General features: G+C 40.8%; 1 protein-coding gene across 5 annotated transcripts in view; it reads right to left on the bottom strand.

The window, feature by feature from the left end:
• Window positions 1-16,742, bottom strand: part of TNKS (tankyrase) — a 138,311-nt gene that overhangs the window by 98,541 nt on the left and 23,028 nt on the right. For all 5 annotated transcript variants that reach the window (XR_013957750.1, XR_013957751.1, XM_080626479.1 and 2 more), the window contains exon 3: window positions 4,270-4,365. Coding sequence is in view for 3 of the 5 variants with exons in the window: in XM_080626479.1 (XP_080482605.1) it covers window positions 4,270-4,365 (96 nt within the window). In the remaining 2 variants the exon portion in view is untranslated. The remainder of the gene's footprint in view (window positions 1-4,269; window positions 4,366-16,742) is intronic.

The raw sequence follows: 16,742 nt of genomic DNA, 5'->3' as shown, positions 1-16,742 counted from the left end.
AAATAAAATGAATACAAACTAAAATAGTTTCTTATCTTCTTTCTAATTTTAAAATGGATGAGTTGTACCTACGATCCATTTTGTCTAACCTTCAGTAAGCTTTCTGAAGTGAAATATCATATTTTTCCCCTCCCTGCAGGCAAGTTCTGCCTAGATGGCAATTCACTTTAAAAAATTTGTACAAATATATTGAATTTTTGCATTATTTTTATATACATAATTTATATTTATATCTGCAAATATATGTTGATATATTATTTTATATATTTATACATTATATACATTTATATATGTGCAAATATGTATTATAAATAAATGCAATAAATAGATTGCCCACAATTATTAATGCTCCCCACAAATTAAAAAGTTGACATGACAAATAGATGAAAACCTGAATCCTCATTAACACCTCTAGTAACCTGAACCCAGCTGTACCCTCACACATGTGAAGCTGTCCTTCACATCCAAAAAACAGAAGTGAGAAATGCTCAACAGACCTAAGCACTTTGTTAAGGACATAATTTCCATGGTAAGTAGGGAGATCAGTCTTGTTTAATTTTGAAAATTCATTCTATTAACAAACAAGACATTATTTCATACCCAAGAAATCACCTTCAATCTGGAGATGCAGCAGTTCCAAAACTTTTTTGTAACCCTTGAAACCAACCTTGCAAAACAGGGGCATGGAGGAGTCAAGAACATATTATCCAAAGTGCCTTCAGCTCCTGCTAACAGCTTTGAAAACCTCTCAAGTACAAAGAACACCATTCATGTAGAGAAAGCATTTTGAAACAGCAGATAATATGGGGAAGTGGCAAAAAAGCACCACTGTGTGAAAAATTAAATAAATCATTCATATAAATCATTAACAATATTGTTGGCTCTCTATGTACTGCACAGGAAAGATATAAAAGGATATCAATGTTTAAAGAGGCAATAAGCAGGGTAAGAGAATAATGAAGACTGATATGACTTGTAGCGCAAAAGCTCCCAAAGGCCCTGTTCTGGATGGGAGTCCCACAGTGCTATGTATGGCAACAAAGATGAGTCCCAATCTCAGAAACCACACACCCAGAGGCAATTAAGCTAAAATAAAATTGACCAGGATATTAATCTGATGTAACAGCTTTGGTTTTTAGATGTGTTATGTTTTTGGAATCTGTACTACCACTTCAGCCTAGAGAAAGAGGGGTTACAATTGTCTCCTGATAACCTCATTCAGAAACAGCAAGAGATGCTAAGGAAGAAGAAACAAAAAATATTCACCTCTTCCATCCTGAAGGGCTTGGCTCACACAAATGCTGCTTATCCTGAAGAAGATGGGTCAAAAAAAAAATCCAAAGCCTGCTTTCCTGTTTAAGCAGGAAAAAGCAGATTCCCCAATTATAGAACTTTCAATTTATTATTTTTTTTTAAAGAATCTGGAACTGGTTGTTTAATTTCTATAAAATTGACTTTAATCTACAAAGAAATTTTCAAAGTCTGTTTCCATCAAAATATTAGCCTTTGATTTGCATTAGGTATCCTTTATAAAATGCACATTTTAAGAGAACACTGTAAGGAAATGGCTGGAAGTCATCCCAGAAACTACTGCATTATATATCCTCTCTGTAATTCAGGTGAAAAAGATACTATACATTATTCTGGATTGGGAGACAGAAAAGAACAAATCATTGTGGATTCAGCATCCAGAAAAGCTTTTTATGCAGCACGAATGTCCCTTTTAAAACACGTACCAAATTCTTCATCAAACTGAAAAGGTTTAATCAATTACCAACAAGTCTTCTGTTCACTTTTGCTAAGATGGAGGTCAAAGAGAGACTATAATCACAGTTCATTTTCAAAGTGATTAACATCAACGCGTGAACTTATGCAAATAATTGGTAAAAAAAGTAGTAAGAGGAACCTTGTTCTCCAACAATCAATACAGTAGCAACATGGAAAAGTCTATTATGGTCATAGACACTGACAGAAAAAGGAAGCCAAAATAACATCATGAGAAAAGCCTTGACAAACATGCCATTTAATGATGCAAACACAGTAACAATTACAGATTGTGCTTTGAGGATCACTCCACTTTTAAAAGCTCTCAATATCAGCATTTCTAAAATCCCACCATTCAACATTAAATACTGTAAAGTAAGTTAATACATCCCACTCATCCTTAATCCAGTAATACCTTTAAGTTTCGATGCACCTAATAGCAAAGCATTGCTGTAGCTAAAGATTATTCAAAGCCAGATAGATACTAAGAAATCCCTTAAGCCCCCTTCCTCCAGAGGAATGAAGCAAGACTTGAAGGTAACAACATATGGAAAATTAATGTGAAAGTAGCAGCCTAACATAGATACTAGAAAGCAGGGTAGCATCCAGAAAAATTTAGCTCTTAATAGAAAGCTTCCATTTAAATGGCATTCAGTGTCAGCTTTTTCAGTTATTGTGCATCATACGGCAGCTACAGCCTGATTCAAACCCTGTTTACACAGCTTGGAGCTCAGGTGCACAGCACAGAGAAAGCTCAGTGTAGCCAAGAGCCACCTTGAGGACAAAGCTGATAAAACCAAAGCCGATTTTCTTGCTAGGAAGAATGAAAACATACAAAAATTACATCTTTTCATGAACAATAAAACACCCAAATAGCAGCAAAAGTGGCTGTGTGCTTGTGTGTTTATATGTACAACCTGGTAACATCCACTGGCTGCAGAAGCTTGCAGTCACTGTATGCTCACGTGAGGCATGAGGGGTGAGGTCAGAGACATAGGGCACTTGCTGCACTTGACAGGACACTCTCAAGAGGGCTGCTTCTAATCCATCTCCATTTGCTGGCTGTGACACATTGCCCTCCCTATTGCCTAAAGCACAAGGTGGTGATCTAGTACCCAGAGAACTCGGTGGAGCCATGGTGAAATCACTATCACAGAACTAAAGTCTTCTACTATCCTCTGAATTTGACCTTTGAGCATAGCCTGAAGAGCAGCTCAAAGCATACAACCCCTAAATGTATACCAAGTTCCCCACAACTAAATGCCAAATAGTTATTAACACCTTTGAGGTACCTTGACTCCCTGGTGCTCTTTCCATCCTCAGCATCTGTACAATTGTACCCATTAGCAGCCAGAAGTCAGATTAAACTGCTTAGCACAGCTAACATTAGTGTTAACACTGTAGGAACGTGTTTAAATTTGACACTGAGTAATTAAACTAAATCATATGTATTTAAGTGCTCTGTTCCAAAGGCACTCTTGGATCACTGCAGAGCTGTAGAAAATTATGTATAACAGTCAGCGCACAGAAGAGAAGATAAGGAAATTTTCCTGACAAAGTCGAGGGAGCTGGTGTACTCTTAACATTGTCTGAAGAAAGAATATGGGTGTTGCATAGCACATAACCTATAAATTAAGCCATCAATAAAAAGAGAGGGAGAATGGGGGAAATAAAGGCAAAAAGAAAAATAGCTATTTCTTCAAATGAAACTCAGCTGCTGAACCCTTTCTATAAATCTAATTGTATGCATTTTAAAATACAAGAATACTTTGTTCTAAACATTCTTTCCTAGATGTCAAAATCAGCACAGAGGACTATGTATTACTTGATACAGATCTGACAGGCTACTATATTATGCTTTTAATGCTTACTGGTATGCTACAACAGTTAATTTATTAAAAAACCAAAGCTGTGTAAAAATAAAGTTGTATCTGTAAAATATTTCCATGAAACGTTTTTTGGCAGCTAATAACCCCTAAAAATGAAAAAAATGGTGGGTGAGAGAATTCTACCTAAAATAACTAATTGGGAAGAGGAAGGAAAGGGTAGCATGTGAATATGCAGCAAAATATTGATCTCTGTAACTGGTAGCAGGTTGTCTTTCAGATCACAGGTACTTTTACAGTTACACAAACGTCCTTGCTTGCTTAACAGTGAAGGTCTTAAAACAATTGACCTGATTTTTATCCCCTTTTTTTCACAGGGGTTGGGGGCTCCTATTCAATACGTCTGTTGCGCAAAATTAGGAAGAAAACACCCCACAGAAACAAAGTGAATACTGAATGACATTATAACAGAAAAATACACCATTAGCATAAGTAGAATAAGCAAACCTACAGCAGCACAGCACATTAACGGCAGTTTACATCAATATGAAATCTGCTAAAAGACAGTTTTAAAATGCTCTTACACCACAGAAAATCCAGAAGGCTTTTACGATGCTGAACTCATACAACACACAAAACGAAGTACAGGTAACATTGCTGAGAGATGTATGCGTCTTACCCGTGAGTACAGCTTTTGCTGAAGGGTCTGCCAGATCCAGCGCAGATTTCCCATCGGTGTTCCGAATATTTGGATCAGCTCCGTGCTGCAGCAGCACTGTGCAGGGAAAGCAGAAACAGTATCTTACCTCAGGTATGCACAGATTATTTACTGTTAAGTGTCTCCTCGGCATGATGTAGGCATAAACACACATTGCACAATTTTCTTTATGTTTTCCTTCCCTTTTTTTTTTTTCCCCCCTCTCTCTTTTTTTCTTTCCCTTTTTCGTTAAGCACTGCAGCAAAGGATCTTAGCAAAGGCTAAGTTGGCAAGTTAAGGTATAGTAAGATCACATGACTTTGCATGATAAACATGAACCCTGAATCTCTTGCAGTACTCAGTTTTGGGTTCCTCCTGACAGCTTTCTGGGAAGCTGTGCATTCACTGACTCCCACTGGGAAGTCTGCTGTGTAACCTGCTCCTGCCTTTACTACCACTACTGCTGCTTGTTACCACTCCTGTTCCTTTTTGTGCCGAATATCCCAAGTCACCCCGCCTCTGTAAATCAGTAACACGCCAGCCTTTCAGTGGCTCATCACTCACATACAAAATCTTAACCACAGCATTCCAGCTTGCCTTTAAGAAGTGTAACAAATAGGGTAAAGATGTGTAGCCTAGTACCCTGCAGTCTGGATATTCAGAGGCTATTATTCTGACCAGTATTTCTTTTCCCTGCTAAGCTTATTAACACATAAAAACTCAAGTACATAAAAATACTTAGCATGCAATATGCAACCATATGGCTAGGAAGGCATTGATACAGCAAATTACCATCCAGAAAAGCTCATTAAAAAAGGAAAACACTATTTCACCTGTAAATGCTTTTGACAAGAAACAACCTAACAGCAATGCAAACCAAACTGCTCCCCCTCCTCAAGATCAAGACATTTTCTACAGAATTGGACAACAAAGCCCACAGCAACATCAGAGGTCTGACGAAAAGACCTCCATTTCCCCAGTGTTGTGCAAAATAAGCACAACATATTACAAATTCAGAGCAATAACAATTTGCACAAGTATGAGTAACAGGACAGTGTACAGAGGTGCAGAGACTCAATGTCAAGGAGAAAAAAACCAGCAGATGTTTATGCTCATATGACCACATCTGTTGAGATACAGATGGACAAATATATTCGCCAACACTTTTTGTAACTAAGGGTGTAAAACCACTTGAAAGACAGGATTCTCCAGGGAACAATAACTTTATCCAATCCAAAACAAAAGTAATTACCAATATTACATTACACATATCACTTTAACCAGCAAAAGGCTTTTCAAAAATAATTTTTTTTCCTAAATTAAATTTTTAACTGGTAATTTACTCAAACCTCTTTTATTTTACAATTCTGACTTTAAATGCTTTTAACGGTTTCATATATTTTAACTTGCAGGGCACTATGTTACATGCTTGCCCTAAGCTGAATTTTTACAGAAGTCTGGTGCTTTAGTGAAGCAAATTCACTTATTTTGTGCTTTGCCAAGAAGGTGCAATCTTCCCGTGTTTTTGAAAGGGGATTCAAGTAGGCAGATTGGGCTTCTCCTAGGAGGTTTCTTCTTTGGTAGTGTTCCCCCCATGTCAAAATCAAGAGAACAACATTGAAAAAGAAAATAGAATAAAACCAGCTAGCACGTGCTCACAGAAACTTGTTAAGACCTGGCACCCATGCTTCTGAAGATGCCATCTGTGCCATACATGCTACCACCCCCTTAGAGATCTTACTCAGGGATAGGTTTGACTCTGAGCCAGCCTCACAAGCCAGTCAGGTGCCCTCCAGCGGGAAGTGAACAGGACTTTTTGCAGACTGTTTTTTAAACACAGTAGGTAGTACAGAAAGTAAGTCTGGAAGGAGAGACACACTCGCTATGCCCTCTTTTTATTCTCTAGCACCCTGCTAGTAAGTTTATACTCCAGGGGAGTGGGAAGCCATTTGTCCCAAAGGCAATCAGAGTAAAAGTAAGACTCTAAGTGAGGGAACCAGCAAGTAAGTGTCTATCAAGAGAAAGCAGGCAGTACAAAGTGCTGTATGCAGTGGATATCCAGTATGCACTGGATAAGAAGACAATGAAGGATTCACATGGCGAAAAGCCTGAGACAATGAGCTCGAGGAGAAAACTGAACAAGATGCAGCAGGGAAGAGATAATAGCTCAGATAACAAGTCCAGGAAAAAAGACCAGGAGAGAGGAATGACTGGGATTTGACTAGAGTTTGGAGGTTTGGACTAGCACATGAAGCCAAGCTGAGGTAGGTTATGTTACAAGAAAGCCTCTGAAAAATGAGAAGTAACAGGCATAGAGATGTCCAAGGGATCTGCAACTGCCCGAGCCCAACATTAAAACAGAAGCACAGATTTTCAAGTCTCTTAATACTGCAGTCCTGTGCAAACCCAAGCAAGAACGCTTCCTGGCTACATCTGCTGGCACACAGAGAAGATGACACCACAATACTGCTTTCAGCTCCTCTCCTAAGGATGAACTGGGCTGGTATGGTTAAGATGATTATGCAGTTTATCTGACCTGTTCAATCATGTTAATGAACCAAGAAGGGTTTTGGTATGACTTGCAACATACACTAAAAAACCTGGCATGGAAATCGTATTTTAAAGACTTAGAGAAATACACTAGAAACTTATATCAGTGCTTAAGCTGGTTGCCTGCAAAAACCCTGAATTTGTGATTGCCTGTGGAACATGCACTTGAAGTGGACAAATGAGGTTCAGAAGAAGAACTGGTCAGAATTCAATTGCTGTAACCATGAGACTTATCCTTCTTGCATCTGCAATCACACATGCCACCCACCATAATCTTTCCAGCCTCTCCAACAGCCAAGGGTACGGTCCTGCAAATAGCTCCCTTGTTCAGTCCTAGAGACAGACGTACCCTGTGAATTGAATGCAGTAGCCTCTTGGGAGAAAAAAAACCCAACACCTTATCATATAAATAAAGACTGTATTAGGATGCAGATAAATAAAGGAAACAAATTCAGGTCACAACAGAAGTCTTATTCTTTCATCTTTTCTACTGACTATTTCATTCTATCCTCTCCATACTTTGTTAGTACATAATCTCACAAAAAGCTCTCCATGTGAGCAATGTTGCCATCAACATGAATTAAAAGAAGATATCCAGCATTTGATGTTTAGCCTAGCCGTGTAACGCAGCTGTACTTTTATGCCCCGCAAACCACAGGTAGCTTATAATTGAATGTTCTCCTGCTTGTTCAAAACCTTGAACACTTTAGCCTAACACAAAGTCTCTTCTAACCACAGGGTATTTGAGATTTAGATACAACGCATGTGTCTTAATTTCCTTTTCAATGCACCAGGAATGTGTAAAAATGTCAAGACCGATCTCCTGTTTGAGAAAAACATTCTCTTTATAATGAAACACAACAGAACAAGCCATTGTAGCTAACTATAGCTATTCTGGATTTCAAACACTGCACACCGGTTTTAGAGAATGGTTTCTGAGTAGCCTGGACAGGAAATGTGGCAATAGCTTCTGTCAAGAAACTGCTGTTAACCAGCAAGCATAAGGATGGTGTATGCATACAAACTCACTCCTGGAACGAAGTTAATTAGCACATTTTGATATGCTGGTTTATTTTCTCTGGATAGTGGGGACATTGAGGTTTATTATTTTTCTGTACTACAGGCAAAGCCCTTAATCTAGCAATACCATTATCTATCTGGCTATCCTTGCCTTTCCTACAGACTACACTGTACAAAGAGTATAAAGAAGCTCTTCTTTTAATTGACTCTTCATATTGTATATTAACATCAAAGTCCTGTAAGCTTAACTATAGAACAAACATGAACTGCTATGGAGTTTTATTTTTACTCTCACTGCAACTGCCACAATGCATCACTTTCTGATCTTCACATACCATCTGAAATGCTTTATTTAATTACACTGCTATTATACCAGATCAGTACTGGAGATAAGAAAGGCCACATTCTTCCCACCAAATTAAAGTTACAGTATTGCACAGAGCATGACATACAACCGCAAACCCCTTCACATCCTTGCCAACTTGCTATGGCAGGAGGAATCCTAAAATTAAACACTTGGCCCACAGCCTCCTGGCATAGGTATTTTGAACTGTGAAGCTAACCAACACTCTTCTGGCTGTCAAATTATAAACCCACCAAGAACAAACATTTTTACTTTTAGCAGTTTCAACCTTCACATTTTCACCAGCAAGGTATGGCAAAACCTTCTCTGGTAGCTACACAGCAACAAGGGAGAAATAAGTTTGATTAGAAGAAAAAAAAATAATGGGAGTTTGTCTACACACAGACCATCACCCAAGTACTCAGCCCTTCCTCCTTCACACTGCTCCAGTTAGAAGTGCACCAAAGCAAAACATTTTTGATTGAAAGAAAAATACAATGGGAAAAAGGTGGGAATAAAAATCAGTTCAATTGTTCCAATATTAGGCACCAAAGATCAGAATACTTCTGTTACAGTTTGTCTAGGCCCGGTATCCACAAGCTTCTGAGTATACTTACAGGAATGCTGATGGAAAGTTCACATTTGGTTTCAAATTGGACGCATATAAGTACAAAAAAGGACACATCCAAACCTTTGACTGTTGAGCAAAAAGCAGCAAGATTAACAGGCAAACCATCCAGAAGTATCTGTATTTAAATCTGCCTATTGCTTTTAATTACTTTTCCAGAGTTCCTCAGAGCTCTCTCATCACTGTGTCCCACTGTCTTGCACTTGTGGTCCCTTCCAGCGTATCCTAGCTTTAGTATATACCTTTTCTTCTCACTTTTCAACTTCTCCTCCCGCAGATGATCTCCAAAGGTCCTTTCCAAACCATGTAGCTTTATCTACTTACTCACAAAGTACCAAGTTACAGAGCAAACAGCCTAAGAAAAAGCCCTCCTTTTGACTTACAATATAGGCACTATCTTCCATTTCTCTAAATGATACCTTTAAAGCTGGTCACTCTCTCAGCAACCTTAGGTCCCAAGAACACACATACCTCAGTACTAGTCACATGCACGACATGTTTCAACATTATACTTGACAAGAAACATAATGTGCTCATTTACTTCCATATTCTGAAAACATGTAGACAATACACTGGAATCCAAACTATTCAATTCTTTTCAGCCAATGCTAAAAGGCATCTTCTCCCCTAACTAGTTCTACATGTAAATCAAACCACTGAGGTTTTGAAGCTTTTCTCATGTTACAAGGACAACAACTTCTTGCCTAGAAATTATGCTTCTGTGATTCAGATCAAATAACCCCATTTTGGCAAGTTACCAGACACATAAGCCTTTTTACTAAATGACTTCATATAACAAAAGTTGTAGCACCATACTCTTAACAACATAAAGTTGAATATATGACACACAGCTAACAATATTAACAACTGTATCACTGATTACCTCCCTGAGCAATCCCAGTCTTGGCTGCATGGTTAAGAAAAAGACTATATTCATCTGTCATCGGAATTACAAGGTGAAAATGTGAGAGGCAGTATCACTTCAGAGGCTGCACACAGCTCTAAAAGTTTGAGTGTCACTACTTGACCTGATAACATCCATGGCCTCAAACATCACTGCTAGCTCAGCCAAGAGGAGCTGGAAGAAAAGAGAGGCCCTCTGCTCCTGGCTGTCCCTCTATAGTGAGCCAAAGCTGAATGAAGAGAAGACTATGAAGCAGGGAGGCTAAGCACACTGATGGATTTAGTTCAGAGTCAGGGCAGAGGTGATAATTAGATGTACCTAGGAGCACCACAGGTGGCTTTTAGTAAGAAGAGATGATAACCAGGTGGCAGTTCAGGATAGGCCTGCATTTGGTAGGAAACAGGCAAACACAAAAAAAGCAAAAAGAATGAATAAAAGCAAGGCTAGCAATTAAATCCCTAAGGAAATTTTGGGAGAATACAGTAGAAGTCCCCATGGGTACAAGTTGGACAAGTAAGGAAAAGTTGCAGAACGCTGGATCTCCAGCAACAAAGGTGTCTCCAAACAGTTAATCGCTGAAGACTTCAAAGACCTGCATTACCACAGCTGCTTTGTAGGGTTTTATTGCTCAGATGGCAGACTGACGTGGATCTTTCAGGCTCAGAGCTGCTTTTTTCTGAGGCAAAGGCTAAGGAGGACCTCACTAAGCTGAGAAATTCTGTCCAGCTAGTCTCAACACCCCTCGGACAAAGATGCCATGCAGAACAGTGCTTAACTTTAAGGGGAGATGGGAAGGTACAAACACCAGCCTCCAGGGGAATAAGGAACATCTCTATTAGGATGAGGACAGCACTTTGAGGCAGAGAGCAGAAGACTGTGCAGCCTTTATATCTCCATCCCAATTAAAAAAAATCCAAACACCTATCTTTGAAGGACTGCAAAGAATTGTAAAGCTGCCTGCATGCAAAAGAGCACTCTCACAGGCTACAGTTTCACCTAGACCAGGATGGCAGAATTACCATCCCCAGTGTTATGCTGGCAACAAAGCAGATGAGAAAAATGATCGATTGCCCAATCCAGTTTATCATGCAATGACACAACATGCTCCAGTTGGCACCAGAAAGGACAGTAGAGGTGCTCATGCTGGTGACAAGAACTGAAAAGGATCATTTTGCTGTTCAAGTTAAGGGTATATCTAACATTACCAGCCAAAGTCCTGGTGGGTCAGCATCGGCTGCATGCACTTCTCATCATTTTGTCTTCCCTGCTTCTCTTTTTCAGGGCATCTCAGCTTCCCATTACCCCAGACAATGGCTTTATTCCCAATGAACCAGCATGTTGGTTTTGTTCTTTGTTGGGGCCAGACAGAGCAAGAGACAAATATGCCAACCACAGTAGTATGAAGTAGATGAAGAGGAGCTTACAAAAGCAACACAAGTCCCCACTATTCAGAAGCAAAAAATTGTAAAGGCAATTAGAGTAGCGCTCGCCAACAGCATAGGCAGAAACAAAAAGTTTCAATAGCAGAAGACAGCAGCAGATAAGTAGCGGGGGAAGGTGATGGAGTTCTGAACAAAAAGCCAGGGACTGCAGACGTATTAGGAACCAAGAGGGAATCACCTGCAAAATGCCTCAAAGGAATTACGGCATGTTCCTCTGAAAAGGTCAGTGCCTCTATACCAATGTATGCAGCATGGGCAGCAAAAAGGAAAGAAGCCACAGGAGCTAGAAAGCTATGGTCTAATCACTATCACAGAAATAATGGTGGGAAGGATCACACAACTGGAGTGCTGCAATCAATGGCTTGAAACTGCTCAGAAGGGACAGGCAAAGAAGGAAGAACAGGCAGGTTCCCTCCATGTAGAAAAACCAAACATGGATTGACTCCACAAAGCTGCTTTGAAAAACAGCAGTGAACAAGTTGAGAGTTTATGGGTAAAAATTAGGGCAAAGCCAACAAAGGAAACCTCACGGTTGGTGTTTACTACAGGCTGCCCAAACAAGGGGAGCTTGTTGACGAAGAGTTCTTACTTCAACAACAGGAGGCATCATGCTCACAGGCTTTGACCCTGCTGGGGGACTCCAATCACTGTGACATCTGCTGGAAAAGCAGCACAGCAATCTGTAAGCAGTCCAGGAGACTCCTGGAGTGTGTCGGGGATAATTTCTTAATCCTGGTGACAGACAGCACACCCAGAGGAGAAGCATTAATAGACCTGCTGCCTACCAACACAGATGAACTAATTGAGGATGTCAAGACTGGTGGCAGCCTGAGCTGCAGTGGTCATGCCCTCGTGGAATTCACAATCTTCAGGGATATGGGCCAGGTGAAGAACAGTCAGGGCTCTGAATTTTAGGAGAGCAAACTTTCAGTTGCTTAAGGAATTAACGGATGGAACCCCTGGGAAACTGCTTTCAGGGACAAAGGAGCTGAACAGAACTGGCAGTGCTCTAATGACATTTTTCTTTGAGTGCAAAAGCTCTCAATTCCCATGTGTAAGAAATCAGTAAGAAATGCGGGAGACAAACATAGCTAACTAAGGACCTTCTGGTCAAACTAAAGTGCAAGAAGAAAACACACATGCAGTGGAACCAGGAACATGTATCCTGGGATGAATACTGGATGTGTAGGTATGGGATCAGGAAAGCTAAAGCACAGTTAGAGGTGAATTTGGTACAGGTTGCCAACAATACAAAGGGCTTCTACAGAAACATTAGCTAGAAAAGCAAGACTAAATAAAACATAAGAACTAGTGACAACTGATATGGAGAAGGCTGAGGTACTGAACAATTCTTTTGCCTCTTCCCACATCTCTCAAGCCTCTGAACCTCAAGGCAAGGAATGCAAAATGAAGTCACTCTCATTGCTAAGTGAAGATCAGGTTCAAGATGACCTCAGGAACCTGAATATACGGAAGTCCACAGGACCCAGTGAGATGTTTCCCAAGGTCCCAAGAGAATTAGCTGCAGTAGTTGCCAAACCATTCTCAATCATATTCAAAAAGTCATGGCAGTCAGGCAAATTCCCACTGACTGGAAAAAGGGAAACATCATGCCCACTTCTAAAAAGGGTAAAAAGGAGGACCCTGGGAACTACCAACCAGTAAGCCTCATGTCTGTGCCCAATGAGATAATGGAACAAACCCTCTTGAAAACATGTCAAAACACATGGAAGACAGAGGGAGCTGATTAGAGACATCAAGGGCAAATCATGCCCAACTAATTTGGTAGTCTTCTACGATGACTGATGATTGCATCAGCCAAAGGAAAAGAAACAGATATCATCTACCTCAACTTCTGTAAGGCTGGAACAGGTTGTCCAGAGAAGCTGTACATGCCCAACACTGAAAGTGCTCATAGGGCTTTCAGCAACTTTGTCTAGTGAAAGCTGTCCCTGTCCATGGCAGAGGGGCTGGAACTAGATGATCTTTAAAGGTCCCTCCCAACCCAAATCATTCTGTGACTGTAATCCTGCAACCTGGCTCCTGGAGATAAACTTTTAAAATTTACATGGACTCACTGTCTTAAATGGTTGTTTCTAACTAAAAGAAAGCTACCTCTAGTTTGGCCAAATGGGACATAATCTAGATGAACTCATAGCACCTACATGCATGTTTCATTACCTTGTCATTAGATAAGCAATAACAACAACTGCTGGCGCATCAATACATGCTAGGAGAGCAAGCATTCTATGCAGACAGCTTAGAATATAGCTCCTCGCAGAGGCATTTCTTGCTTAACGACCAAAATGACCATTTGGTTAATCACGGACAGACGACAGCCATATCAAACATCTGACTTTCTTGACACAGATCTGCTCTTTTAAAGGAAGGTTCTCACACATCCATACACTATGGAAACTGTACCAGCCCCTACAGTAACAGGATGCAACTATCAAACTGAGCAGAGCCCCAGCAAAACAAGAAACGGAAACAACGCTTAGAGGTCAGACTTTGCTTCAGCTTAGAGATGAACAATGCTCACAAACAGGCTTCAAGACACCAAAGACACAGAAACAGTCAAAGCAGCAGCATGAACTTACTTGTTACTTATGGTTGTTACTACTCCCAGTAACAACTTTTTTGTTTGTTTGCCTTGAGGGGAGAAGGAATTAGACAAAAATAATATTACAAAGCATCACTTTAAAAGGACTTTATCCTATTTTCATGCAAGCTCTAATTTTTCAGAGCAACTTTTGTCTCAGCCCCATTGTTCGTCTCCAAAGTACTTCTAGACTTTGCTCACCAAAGTTCCAACTTCTTAGCAAGATAGCCTGACTCCTGGTTTATACATAGATTCTATAAACTTTATTTCCCAATACACTAAAAAAATACTTCAATGCATTCTAGAACTAAGTTTTCACTAGATGCTCCAGAGATCAGATTTATCTAATCAAAGTAGGGGAAAAGGATATGAACCAGACAACCAAAACCACAAGCATCATTGCGACAGTCAGAGCTCTTTCAGCAGGATGAGAAGATACCTTTTAAAAAGGCTCCCTCCTCCTTCAGTGACTACCCACAACTGTTTCTCCATAAGTAGGTACATCTTAACTATGATTAGTTTCCTATATGTAGGAAGCACAACACAATTGCTCTCTGGTACACCAAGTTCTGCCTACCAGTGATTAAATACACATAGGGGGTGAGAGAACAAGCAGAAAGTTCCAGAGGCTGTGGGCAACACAGCAGGCTGATGATATCCTTCTGCCCTCAGAGAAAGAGCCAGAGTTGGTAGATTGCTCTACCTACATGAACAGCAATTCAAAACCTTGATCTTGCCTGGTCTTAATGAAGTAAATATTCCTGTTTCCTTTTTTCGACGGAGTACTTTCCAAGTTAAAATTTTCCATTTCAGCTAACAGTGACGAAAAAAAGTACGTACAGGTTATGCAGAATGCAATCCTTTAGTCAGCAATCTCAAAACTTTAGTGTGACTGCAGCTTTTTTGTTGGGTTTTTTTCTTTTTCATCATGCAAGAGATGGCTCTGCCAGTCCAGAACACTCCCTCCAAGCACAAAATCCACACCAAAAGCTATATAGCGTAGAGGAAGCTTTGGGGCTTCCATAGGGAACTTAAGCTTCTAAGTTACAAACAAACAAAAGAACAAAACAAAACCAAAATCTTTAAGCTAGCAAGCAATAAAGGATAGCACACTAAAAATTTATTTAATCCCATTTATTAGCATTCATGAACATGCATTCCTTTTCACAGAATCTCAATGAACCACAGAATGGTTGAGGTCAAAAGGACCTCTGCAGATCATCTGGAACAGCCCCCACTGCTGAAGCAGGGCTGCTTATAGCTACTGGCTAGGACTGTGTCCAGATGGCTATAGGCGGCCCCAGATCCCTCCAAGGAAGGGAAGTCAGCAACCTCTCAGGCAATCTGTGCTGGTGGTGGTCACTCCGACAGTAAAAAGTGTTTCCTGATGTTCAGAGAGAACCTTACATGTTTCGGTTTGCATCCATTTCACACAGGGGCTTAAGAATCACACCTCAGTGTGTTCAAGTAGTCATTTAGAACATTATGTTGTTAGTGTGAAAAATGGAATAGAAAGCATTTAACCAGAAGAGCTTTTTATTTTAAGAAAAACCCCTACACCCCAAAAATACAACCCAAAACACCAACAGTAGCCCATTTGGAGATGGTACAGGTGGAGGCCTTACTATGCAACAATCACACCCCTTTTCCTTCCAGTGACAATTTTGCAGCTGCTTGCTCTCTAAGCATTTAGAATCATAGAATCACAGAATAGTTAGGGTTGGAAAGGACCTTAAGATCATCTAGTTCCAACCCCCCTGCCACGGGCAGGGACACCTCACACTAGACCATGTCACTCAAGACTCTGTCCAATCTGGCCTTGAACACTGCCAGGGATGGAGCATTCACAACTTCCTTGGGCAACCCATTCCACTGCCTCACCACCCTCACAGTAAAGAACTTCTTCCTTATATCCAATCTAAACTTCCCCTGTTTAAGTTTTAACCCATTCCCCCTTGTCCTATCACTACAGTTCCTAATGAAGAGTCCTTCCCCAGCATCGTTATAGGCCCCCTTCAGATACTGTTTTAGTATGCTATTTTGTTGAACACCTAGAAATCTAGGAAGAGGGCCAGGAGACCTGCGTGGCTAAATAAGGAACTGCTGGGTATGCTCAAGTGGAAGAGGAGAGTTTACAGGTCACGGAAGGAGGGGCTGGCCACTCGGGAGGAATATAAGGCTGCTGCTAGAGGATGTAGGAAGGCAGCTAGGATGGCTAAGGCCTCCTTAGAATTAAATCTGGCGAGAGGGGTCAAGGACAGCAGAAAGAGCTTTTTCAAATACATAGCTGATAAAACTAACACCAGAGGCAAGGTTGGCCCACTGGTGAACGGGATGGGTGCCCTGGTGACAAAAGATACAGAGATGGCAGAGTTATTGAATGCCTTCTTTGTCTCTGTCTACTCTGCCGGAGGCAGTCCTGAAGAGCCCTGTACTCCTGAGACCTCAGATGAAGTCAGGTCACTGGAGCGGTTTGCCTTAGTCGACAAGGAATGGGTTAGGGACCAGTTGAGCAACCTGGACATCCATAAATCCATGGGTCCAGATGGGATGCACCCCCGGGTGCTGAGGGAACTGGCGGAAGTCATTGCTGGACCACTCTCCATCATCTTTACCAAGTCTTGGGAAACGGGACAGGTGCCTGAGGACTGGAGGAAAGCAAATGTCACTCCAGTCTTCAAAAAGGGCAAGAAGGAGGACCCGGGTAACTATAGACCAGTCAGCCTCACCTCCATCCCTGGGAAAGTGATGGAACACCTTATCCTTGATGCCATCTTAAGGCATGTCAAGGATAAGAGGGTTATGAGGGGCAGTCAACATGGCTTTACCAAGGGGAAGTCATGCTTGACCAACCTCCTAGCCTTTTATGAGGAAATAACATTGTGGATGGATGATGGCAGAGCGGTGGATGTGGTCTACCTTGACTTCAGCAAAGCATTTGACACAGTCTCCCACAGCATCCTCAT

The sequence above is a fragment of the Psittacula echo genome (genome assembly GCF_963264785.1).
Source record: "Psittacula echo genome assembly, chromosome: 1".
Lineage (NCBI taxonomy): Eukaryota > Metazoa > Chordata > Aves > Psittaciformes > Psittacidae > Psittacula > Psittacula echo.
This window is presented reverse-complemented; position numbering and strand designations above follow the sequence as displayed.